General features: G+C 29.6%; 1 protein-coding gene across 8 annotated transcripts in view; it reads right to left on the bottom strand.

The window, feature by feature from the left end:
- Positions 1-12,058, bottom strand: part of LOC107448889 (ras-specific guanine nucleotide-releasing factor 2) — a 366,035-nt gene that overhangs the window by 37,464 nt on the left and 316,513 nt on the right. For all 8 annotated transcript variants that reach the window (XM_071184120.2, XM_087153033.1, XM_087153034.1 and 5 more), the window contains exons 15-19: positions 7,287-7,362; positions 3,573-3,763; positions 3,006-3,211; positions 2,189-2,363; positions 863-1,081 (exon numbers count right to left, since the gene is read on the bottom strand). In XM_071184120.2, the coding sequence (XP_071040221.2) occupies positions 863-1,081; positions 2,189-2,363; positions 3,006-3,211; positions 3,573-3,763; positions 7,287-7,362 (867 nt within the window). The remainder of the gene's footprint in view (positions 1-862; positions 1,082-2,188; positions 2,364-3,005; positions 3,212-3,572; positions 3,764-7,286; positions 7,363-12,058) is intronic.

Raw genomic sequence — 12,058 nt, 5'->3', positions numbered from 1 at the left:
TGGACCGCTACTTCGGGGCCTTTTTGCTTCGTAGTCTATCCATACGCTACTTTTCTTGATCTCTATGTTTTTTTCTCTCTCTATGTTCGTTTTTTAAATGATTTCTTGTATTTATTGCTGTAATTGTTTTTCAGTCTTACCAATAGATATAAAAGAAATACTATGGTTCAGTGTAAATGAAAATACATCCATTTTATCACCGTGTTAAGATTCGTAGAATATTTTGCTAAATCAGTATTGCGGCTCAATGTTAAGGCAGTTTTTAGAAGACTCCGTCGTAATATGAAATAATGATTTTTGGGGAATTTTATAACTGCTTTGAGTTTGAAACTGTTACTAATGATTGTTAGGTCAAGTTTAGCTTATCTAAAGACAGCGCTGCCTATGCTTGTTTTGAAAATGACGCAAAACGCCAATATGGGGAAAAGCCACTGTTTTGTTAAAATAAAAAGCATTTTGTTTTCTAATTTTTTAATATTTAAAAACTAACTCCAATGCTGCATTACCTGGGCTCATAAAAATTTGCAACTGAGAATAAGACAGTGATTTAAATAATTTTCATCTAGGAGAAAAAATGTCGCCAAATTTGCCATTTTTAAAAAAAGTTTAATAACTTTTAAAATATTTAAGTAATTTGTTTATTCTAAAGCTCAGACAATTCTTCACGACAAGACTATATACATAGCTTAAAATCATCGAATTGCTTTATGTGTAAGGCACTTAAACTATGGCTTTCTTATTTTCCTTGGTGAAAGAGCTTTAAGAAACAGCGTTAAACAGATTTCTCTCAGAATGATCTAGCTTTATTTGATTTTAACATTAATTACGAAAAAAAAATTATAGAGACCACTGGGTGTTTTACCTGCTCGGACTAGGTTTCGGCGAATCTGAGCTGCCGAGACTGCCCACCAGGGTGACAGTACTAGCTGTGGTACTGAGATTGGTGGGTGTGCTGGGGTTGCTGGACTGTGACGTCAAGGTGTCGGCGGAGTGTGAGGGCGCCACTTTCTTCCCAGGTATGTTCAGCTTACTTGGATCATCTGGAAGTGAGCTGGTCATCTCTAGAGCTGCTTTCTCCGACCTATTTTTAAGAAATAAAATGACAGGTTTGAATATGGTGGTTGCAGAGAACGTCATGCGTGGGTCAGGCAATCGGGTGTGAGATGTCACTTGCAGGTATCCAATTAAATCTGATTCGAATATTAATTCAACGCGATAATATACCCAAGCCTTAAAGCTATAACGTTAACACGAAATGCACCACAACCACGTAGTTAGACAAAATCATGTGGTTAGTTGAGAGTACTTTTCTTTTCGAATCTTTTTCAGTAGATATTGTTAAAAAAGATGTAATTGTACAAAAAATAATTAGACTAGGTATTATTTACAAATTGAACTCAGTAAATAGGAAAAGCAATGTTTTCTTAATAAAATATATAATTTATTGTCAAATGAGCCAGCCTCGGTTACACTGAGCCAATCAAATCAAAAAAGTTCAACTGTTAACTGATTATTTTTAGAACTTTTCTTTGACTTGCTAAGAAGAAAAGGGGAAAACACTGTTGAAAAATGTAACAATGCACGTTAAATTACAATTGTTTTCTTTTGCATCACTTTGAGTTTTTAAGTAGTTGTTTAAAAAAGGACAAAAGTGTGCAAAGATAACTAAAATATGTATTTTTCGGAAGTCTATTTCGATGAACACGAAAATAAAGTTTGATTGACCAAATGCATAGTTCAATGAAACAAGAGCTGGAAACGGCTGTGCTCCATCTGATTCAAATAAATAAATTCAAGATGATGTGTACTGAAGATAGTAAAATGAAAAGAAATTATGTCTTACCCTCTCCCCAGGAAAAAAAAAAGAAAAACACAGTAGTATTTAAATAGGGGAAAGTTTACTAGGACATATTCGAGCAGAACACTTATCTAAAGATAAATTGATCTTAGGAAGATATTGCAAAGGATAACAACCGTTCTATATGAAGGATTACTGATTTCATATAAATGTAAAAACTAATCAACCCTTTTCATATAAAAATTTTTTTCTTATTTTTTATAATAATAATCAAATACTTCGAAGTAGAAAAAAGCAAAAAATAATACTCCTTTTTTTTATGTAAAATACTTATTCTTATTGTTCTATGGTGAGGTACTCATAGTGGGGTAAAAGCAAAAACTAATGTACCTTTTTGGCTCCGGAGAAGGTTGTGTGATTGGTATGAGTGGTTCTTCAGCCGCTGGGGCTGGTTCTGGTGTTGGTGGTGGAGGAACTGGAACTGCCATCGGTTCAGGACTGGGGGATTTCGGGAGATGTTCCCTCATCCTCTTCATCGCCTGCTCCCGTAATTGTTCCTCTTCGACTGAAATATTAAGGAAAAACAAAGATTATTTATTTTCAAATAAAATATTACGAAGCCATATAATTTTATATTTTACAATTTTTGGAGCCAATGTGAAAAATATGAATTGAATCAAACTTGGGCAAATTTTTTTACATTTTAGTAGTACCTGTTAGAAATACGTTAAACCAGTACAAAGTAAAAAAAAAACGAATATATCAGTACAAGCTTATAGCATTTGCACACTATAAATATAAAATTATCTTTTTTTTAGATAAGTATGTAAAAGTGAGCTTTACTGTTTAAAAATAAAACCGTAAAACAGTAATGTATGATAATTAATCATTTAAACTAGTTTTGCTGCCTCCTATTTGATTCGAAATCATTATTTTCAAATTGACAATGATTAAAAGCGATTAAAAATAATTCATTAAGGAAAAGAGTGTGTTAAACTGCATGTTTGTTTGATTTCATGCTTTACTTCAAACTACAGAAATGGAGAAAAATATTTAAATAAAACATTTATAGTGGAATATCACAATCTTAAATACAATATGAAATATACTTTCTGATCCCCAATCGAGTAAGAAATCATAAAATGACAAAAAATTTTTTAATATTATTTAGTTACAGATGGATAAATATTCCGTGGTTTTTGCTTACATTTCCTGTGGCTCAGTCTCCAATGTTGCTGACTTCTCGCGGCAAGAATCTGCTGTGCCTGTTGCATATGTGCTAAAGAATCTATATGATCTCTGGCCTCACTCTCAGACATTACGCTGGTAGTACTGATGCGCCGTGAGTAGTCGTAGTCCAATACCACAGTACCCAGATCACCTGGCAGACCTGGAGGACCTTCTTCCAAAGAGCTGAAAAAAGTATCAAAACCAATTAGATTTTGAAAGACTGTACAAACTAATAAATTATTTCAAACTTTTTTAGTTTAGTTTGATACCCATTCGGGTATTAAATGAAAAATACAATGCGTTATGAATTTTCTTATAAATCGTTTTGTAGTTTTCTAAAATTATGCGGATTGTTAACGTAAGAAACGTAAAAAAGAAAAAAAAAACTAACAAAAACTGCTTAATTTTTTTTAATTCATTCATTGTTATTCACTGAGCATTCATTATTAAATGCTCTAAACGGTAACGAAACACATATTATTGAATACTGAATGCCCTAAGAATCAAATGAATTTAATAAAATAATGGAATTGTGTATAGTTACCCCGTCGAATCCTGAAGTGAAGCACTGATTTGTCCTTCTGGTGCATAATGCACTTTCTTTAGAGCTTCGAGGACGGTGACTCCATCTGTGAACACTCTATACGTTAACAGGAATGTGTTCAGGAAATCAATGCTCAAGAAGCGGAGGTCCGTTAGCCGCTCGAATAGCCTCTCAGGGCTAGCGTATCGGATCTGTAACGGGAAACACAGCTTTAATTGCACGAGTAATGTACGCATATTATTTAAATCAGTTCTGCGTCTACCTACCTCAGTCCTGCGTCCACCTGCATCCCAGACAACCCAAATGTTTTGGCGGGGACACTTTGATGGCGAGGAATATAATAGCTAACCGCACCTTAAGTAAACATCGCAGCGATAACAGTTGAGAGATGTCAGCAACATCGTTTATCATAAAGCTCAACAAGGTTTATAAATTATTGTCAAATAGACATTGAAAGCTTGGAAAAATTTTAAACTATGCTACGCTAGTCTACGAGCTATGAGGTTTGCAATAAGTTTATATAAACAACCCTTTTATATCGAGCTTGAATCTGCCTTAAAAAAACAAGGCTAGAAAATCTTTCTGAAATCAAGGATATATAATAATTTGCCAATCAAAATTTGAAAGAGTTCTTAAACTAAAGAAAAATTCAGTTTCTGCATGTTTATTTTAGATTTTATCAGTGAAATAAGGTTTATTGGCACAGGCTTTTATATATTTAAACATTTTAAAAGTGAAGGTTGTCCTAATCATTAAGTTTTCAATACAAATAAGATGTTGCATTTGAGCTAGAAGGAAAAAAAGGTTTGAGTAAAAGTGAAAAAAAAAAGCTTTTTTTCTTGCAAAAGCTTTTTTGCATGTCAATATTCAGTTTTCTAAGTTCATCTATCTACTAAGTTCAAAAAATAATTAATTATTCATTAATTTCTGTCAGATTGTCAGCTATCTGGGATGCTTTTAAAAACGAAATACAAATTCAAAAGGAATAGAACTTTTTTATTTTCCTGATTCAAACACTATAATAATCTTTCGAATCAGACGAGGAAGATAGTCGAAGTTTTACTGACGAATCAAGCTGATTTTTTTTATGGAGTTAAAGGTTTTGGTTATGAAATAATCTATGCAAAACTGTTGTCTGATTCGCTTTGGTTGCAGAGACATTAATGCTTAAAAATGTAAATTTGAAAAAAAGTAATTGCAAAGAAACTTAGAAATATCTCCAAATGTACAACACTGAATACAGATGGAAATATAATGTTTAAGATACTTGAAAAAAAACTAATCAACTTGTAAAAAAACTTTTAACTCAAACAATTTCTCGTTCGATTTTAATTTTATTTATACATTAAAATTATTAAAAAAAGTCTTGCAAAATTTAGAATTATTCAGGAATTTTTCACTTTCTAATCTTATTTTATGATAAATTGGTTTAAGGGGAGACCCCATCTTAAGATGGTAAAATACTAGCGTTTTTCTTGAAATTTTTTTAAGTAATAGAGACAATGCAAAAACTCCTTTTTGTATGCTATTTGGCTACAACTTAAGTCTTTTTTAAAAAAATTTTCTCTTACAAAATAATAAAAAATAAGTTGGTGGCAGCTCCGTGTGTGGCTGGTCACCAAAAAGTAGCACCTCACTGGCCTCATGGATTCAGAAGTCCTCAAGCATAGGAAAATATTTTGCTTAGATTTTCTGAGACGTAAAGGCATTATCTAAAAATTAGTTTAGCAGTTTTTTGACATTCGCAAAATTACCAAAATGGCGGCAACTTAAGAAAAAGTTAAGTTTTTCATTAAAACAATATTCATTAAAATACTAATATAAAATCAAAATAAAAATATATCAAAATTATTCTATGCTACTTTCTAAAGAATATATTTTTACGTAATTCAAAATAAAGAACAGCTTATTTCGTTGTATAGATCATGAGAAAAACGTTAGGCCAGGTCAAAAAACAGCGTTTTGAGAAAAACGCGTTTAAAGTTTTGACTTATGATAGGGGAAAACGTTTAATTTCATATATATAATGGTCGATAAATGAATTGCCTACAATAAATTTCTATATACAGTCAACAGAATGGATGAGACACAAAAAGAATGTCACCCCTCCTAATTCGGCCGAGCGGGCCTTTCTACCTGCTTAGCGACGACTCTCTATTTTCCTGTATAACTTCCAAACGGAGTTAGGTACCGAGAAATCGTTTTAGACAGACATTAGGAAGGGTACAAAGATTCGAAAAATGCAATAAAATGTTTTTCGAATTTTTGAAATATTCTGGGTGGGGTCCCCCCTTAAATGTATCCTTTTTAAAACGCGAATATGAAAGTTTCCAAAGGCTGTTTTTTTAAGGCTCCGTCGTAATACGAAATGTTGCCTTCTTAACTAATAATATGCTATTTTTATAACTGCTGTGAGTTAGCAACTGTTACTCATAACTGTTAGGTCAAGTTTAACTTATCTAAAGCCAGCGTTGTCTACACTTAATATGAAAATGGCGGGAAACGTTAATATGGGGAAAAGGCTTAGTTTTGTGAAAATGAAAAGCTTTTGTATTCTAATTTTTTAATATTTAAAAACTTACTAAAATGCTGCATAATCTGGGCTCATAAGAATTTGAAAAAACTGAGAATAAGACAGTGATTTTGATACTCTTAATCTAGGTGAAAAAATATCACCAAATTGGCGATTTTAAAATTTTTTTAATAATTTTTAAAATATTTAAGTCATTTGTCTCTTCTGAAGCTCAGATAATTTTTCTCGGCAAGATTATATATGTAGTTAAAAGTCGTCATATTGCTTCAAGTGTAAGGCACTTAAACTATATATTTTTTATTATTTTCTTTGGCGACAGAGCCTCGAAAAACAGTGTTAAAGTTAACGCCTTCGTCTGCCGAAAAACTCCCTGACTGACGAATAAATCTGCGGCATAAATTAAGCTTAGAGACGTTTTCATTGTAAGAATTGCAGTTTTTGATAACTTAATAATAGCTCCTAAATGAGCAGAATAAGATTTATACATAGTTTTAGAACTTAAAAATCTATCTGCAAAAACTGCTGCCAATTTTTTTAAAGAAATTTCGGATTGCTTGTTAATGACATATTTGTTTAATCTTGTTAAATTGTTTACAAATATAGAAGAATATTGCAATTTATCTATAACAAAATCTGTTAGCTTCGTCTAGAGGAAAAACAAATTTTAAGTTATTTAGAATTAATCAATTTTCGAAGTAAATTAAATATAAACAAACTAATCATAGAGTAGAATTGAAATACTAACGTTTACAGTGCATTAACTTATATTTTAAAATATTAAGAAACACTATGTCGAAAACAAATTTTAAATCATATTAGTATTGAAGTATACAGGAGATATTAGTTTTGAAGCATGCAGACAGAATTATCTGGTAGTAATTTAGCTCACAGGAGTATACAGAAAAAAATATGTAGTTCAATATGCAAAAACACTCAAGAATAATAATTATACAACAATTTAGTTTAGCACAGCCTTAAATGTGTAGTGTAACATTGAAGTTATCATCATTGACATAACAGCCCACGCTGGGCCTTGGCCTTCTCTATAACATTTCTTCATGGAGGTTGTAACCATAATGATAAGTATACAGAACTAACTAGATCTTCTATTAAATCATTATACCTGAAGATCTCAGGAATTTTAGGAGTAATTATTTAAGTAATAGAAAACGTTTTTTAACCTGTGGTAATTTACAGGAATTCAAAGTTCGACTAAAACGAATGTCTACATCATCCTTGAACAATCTTGGATCATTCCTAAATAAAAACAAAAGAAATGCATTAAGCCCTTAAATTGTTTAAAGACTATATCGCTGGTTCAAAGTTAAAACGACATTTCTGCTTTCACTTCTCAAGTTATTTGAATGAGAAGTGAGTGCAGAAGCGTCTTTTTAACTTTGAACCAGCAATATATTGTCAAAATATCAATTGAAAATACATTATTAAGTATGTATATACACAGGGGTTGGACTAAATTATCGAAACTCTTCTATACTAATACATTTTTTCATATTACTCCAGAAAAAATAAGTGAATCATTTAAGAATTTCAGAAGTTTTTAGGTCATGCGATTTCCCATACACATCAGTGAAGTTAAAAGCTTTTAGAGGTTTAATTGACCGACAATAAATTATAAACTCAAAATATTATTTTCGAACACCCTATACCAAAACATCTAGCTATAGATTTGAAACTTGTGACAGTTTGTTTGATTATTAAATGCAATAATTACGCGAAATTTCGTAAACCTAGCTTAAATATTTATGGAAATGTGGACATTTTTATAAAAAAATAATTTTTTTGTCTTATGTTTTTTTTGCTATAATTTTAAAAATATTTAATAAAATTGAACAAAACTTTTGGAGCAATTTAAAGTTAATTGCAAAATTATTGTTGTAAAATTTGAGAAAATTTCGTTTAAAGCTGTGCAAGGTAGAGTTATTAAAGGGGCTCTTTTATACAGCGCATGCGCAGGAAAAAATTTAATATTTTATTCGTGAATTTGTAGTGAATCGTGTTTGCAACTAATAAAGGAAGTCCGATTTGAATACTTTAAAAATTTAAGAAGTTTCAAGCAATTTTCTATATAGTTTTCGTACTTTTTAAAAAAAGAACTCAAAATGATAAGGACTTTTCCACAAATTTCATTTTGTATTATTAAAATGAATTCCAAAAATGACACTGTCATTGTTGGAAATCATCCTCCATGACAGTATCTTTTCTCTCGCCCGTTTTCTTTCCGTATTAAATCACTTTTCGGTGTATGAACCTTTATTGTAAGGTATCATCATTTGTTATTAAATTCTGTCTTCTTCTTCTTAGGCACTACGGCTGGTTATGGGCTTAGGCATTCATAATGTTACATAAAAAATACCAAGATTAAAAAGAAATTTTTTTATGAAAATGTCCATTTTTTCATAAATATTTAAGCTAAGCTTATGGAATTTTGTGTAATTATTGCATGTAACAACCAAAATAACTGTCATAAGTTACAAATTATTTTTTCGCGTAGGGTGTCTACAAACATTATTTTCCATTTTTAATTTATTACCGATCTCTTAAAATTCTAAAAGCTTTATTCATTAAAATGTATGAGAAATTGCATGAACTGAAAACTTCTGCAGTTATAAAATGATTATCTTATTATTTATAGAGAAATATGAAAAAAAGTATTAGTTTAGAAGAGTTTCCATTATTTTGCCCACCCCCTGTACATATATTAAAAACAGTAATGTTATTGGCATTAATTGTTTTTGTAATACAAAATAACTGTTTGTGTTTGTTCTAATTATTGTTCCACTTATTTTATATTAATTTTATAAGAAAACAGTTTTATAAAGTAGTGTTAACAGAATTCAGTATTATTTTTATTATATAATTAGCGTTTTGATTTTTTTTATCGAAATAATTTAATATGGTTGCATTTTTTTTCAGTTTTGAAAGTGCAACATACATCTTATGTACTGTAGCAATTTATTGGTGGAAAAAATTCGTTAAGAAAAGTATGCTGTTATAAACTCTATGAAATAGAAGCAAATTTTTGATTCTGCTTTTTTTATAACAAAAGGTATCTAATTGGAAAAAAAAATTTCCCATAAAACACAAATTATTACAGTTTAATACTCTGTAACCCGAAATGCAATAAAAATATCGTACAGATTAATAATTTGCTTCAAACATTCGGTTAGTAATAAAAACGTTTGTTGTAATACTTGAATATTACTTCAGAGTTTTTGTTTTAAACTTCCTTGAGAGTTTTTTCAACAAATAGCAACAAATTTGCTCTAAAATTTGAACATTTTCGTTCAAAATAATAACATTACATACAATAATAACATTACATTGAAAATTCCTGCAGTTATTAAGTTCTAACTATATCACTGATTTTATACATCTGTACACTTTTCGAGTTACAAACTATTTTACAATAATAACTTATTTAGAAATAGTTGCAGCAATAGTTGTATCAAATCAAATTTTTAAATGTTAAGTATATGAAAAAAATGCATCAAGTAAATACAATAGTACTAAGTTCTTCCACAAGGATCAAATACCTTGAAACAAAATAGATGGTAGAACATGGTGTAAAATGTAATAATCCATTTGTAGGGAAAATTAACATATAAAATTAATAAATGGACAGAATTAAATATTTTCAGCCAGTTTGTATCAAATTAAACATTATGCACATATAGAATACTATAATTGATGAAATGAATGAAAAGTAACGTTAACTTGTAATTAAATTAACATCCGATATTAAAAGAATCACAGACAATAGAGCAATTGTACGTAAATTTCAGAAGAGATTAATTTTGCTTAGAAAAAGTCTCGCAGTCTCGCAGTCGTCTTTATAATACAATAAAAACACATTCATTTTTTTTCACAATGTATTTAACATATTTGACATATATTTCATTAAAAATATATTTTTTTTACTAAATCATTTATTTTTATTGTCTGTAGTAACTTTAGAATTTGACAATTCAACATTTGGCAGAAATAAAACAAGAACATTTTATTGCGTGTTTTATTCTTAAATTAAACTAAATATTGACCTTAGTTTAGTTTTAAATTTAAAAAAAAGAAAAACAAGAGTCAACAAACTCATCACAAGTTCAAAGGGGAAATTTTTACGCACGATAAATTCGAACAAAAAAAGCCGGAGTGGCTGCAAGCTCCGAGATGTGCAGGATCTCCATTAGGAAGAGTATTATATTACAGTCTTAGAGCAACCGATAGTATTTCCTTATAAGGAAATTTCGCACGAAAACTTTTCATTTTAGGCCCTAAACGATACAATATATTACCTCCACTAATAAAATCAGAATCCTCTATTTCAAATTACTAGAAATTATTAAAAGCATTTAGTTTTACAATTGGTGGCATAAATTTTTTTATTTGTTCTAATTGATTTGTTTTTATTTGTCCTAATATCCTAATTTTTTTGAAGAGCAGCTTATATCCACTACATTTTTTACTATATAATATTTTCATAATTTAAATGTTTTCCTTGTGCTCAATTTTTTGGGATAAATCTTTTTAGCTGCCTGTAGGGGGATACTCATTGTTAGTACAAATCTAGATTTTTTTTGTTTTTACTTACTTCATGGGTTTATTAATGTGTTTCTTTTATTTAATTTGATTCTACGAAATAATTAATTTTTGCAAGTATTTTTTGGATGTTATATATAAAAAAATTATAATTTTTATTATCACGTTGATATTCAGATAAAAATACTTAGAATATTTTAATGAAGTGTGAAAAATATTTGTTGATCAACTTTCAGTTGGTTATCGAAATATTTTTCTTTTCAGAATTTACGTTTATGTATAAAAAACGTAGCTATTATTTTTATTGTCTGTAGTAACTTTAGAATTTGACAATTCAACATTTGGCAGAAATAAAACAAGAACATTTTATTGCGTGTTTTATTCTTAAATTAAACTAAATATTGACCTTAGTTTAGTTTTAAATTAAAAAAAAAAGAAAAACAAGAGTCAACAAACTCATCACAAGTTCAAAGGGGAAATTTTTACGCACGATAAATTCGAACAAAAAAAGCCGGAGTGGCTGCAAGCTCCGAGATGTGCAGGATCTCCATACACACGTGGACCTAGACCATGCGCAGAAAGGGCCTTTTTCCCAGACGCAAACGATCGAACGATGCTTTTCATCGTTGCTCTTACGACAGTCCCTCTAGTCCACTCTACTACGTTAGTAAAACAGATAATGTAACATCCGTTGCAATACCGGCCATTTTATAAGGCGATTCATGGTGACATATGGCACATTATGAGTGTCGAAAAATAAAATCTTACTTAATCATGCTTTTTGGTCGCATCTAAGACTGATTTTATACTATAACAACAAATGTATGGCTTTAATTTTATGACTCATTTCGTTGACCACTGAGTCATTTCTCAAAATTTCTTTATCTATTGTATTTATGTAAGATAATAAAAAAAGTTATGCCTACTATACCAAAAGTAGATTATGTATTTAAAGAAATATTCGATATTCTTAAAGGTTAAATGTACGTTATTTTGTTACTGAAAAAGAAATAATCTGCAAATTTCATTTGCAGTTCGTGTCCATTTTAAATAAGTGGTAATACTCACAAGCCACCATTTTTTTTATATTGACGTTCAATACAAAATTTGAAACCGAAAAAATTACTTCAATAATTACTTTTTTTTAAACTACGCATAATAATAGCGAATACGATTAAAATTATCTAAATATTTAAGCATAAATGCAAATTTAATAAGAGCAATTTCAATTGTATTATTATAAAGAATTCTAAAGAATTTTAGGCTAAAAAAAAGACGCCAACTCTTTAATTCTATGCAGTTTTATCTATCAGTTAAAAACGAAGTAATAGACAAAAGTACTACTTTTTAACTATTAACCTACCTAATAAAAGAACGTAATACAAAATGATATGATATT

Source organism: Parasteatoda tepidariorum, chromosome 10 (genome assembly GCF_982258835.1).
Source record: "Parasteatoda tepidariorum strain Cologne lab strain chromosome 10, Ptep-v5.0, whole genome shotgun sequence".
Lineage (NCBI taxonomy): Eukaryota > Metazoa > Arthropoda > Arachnida > Araneae > Theridiidae > Parasteatoda > Parasteatoda tepidariorum.
This window is presented reverse-complemented; position numbering and strand designations above follow the sequence as displayed.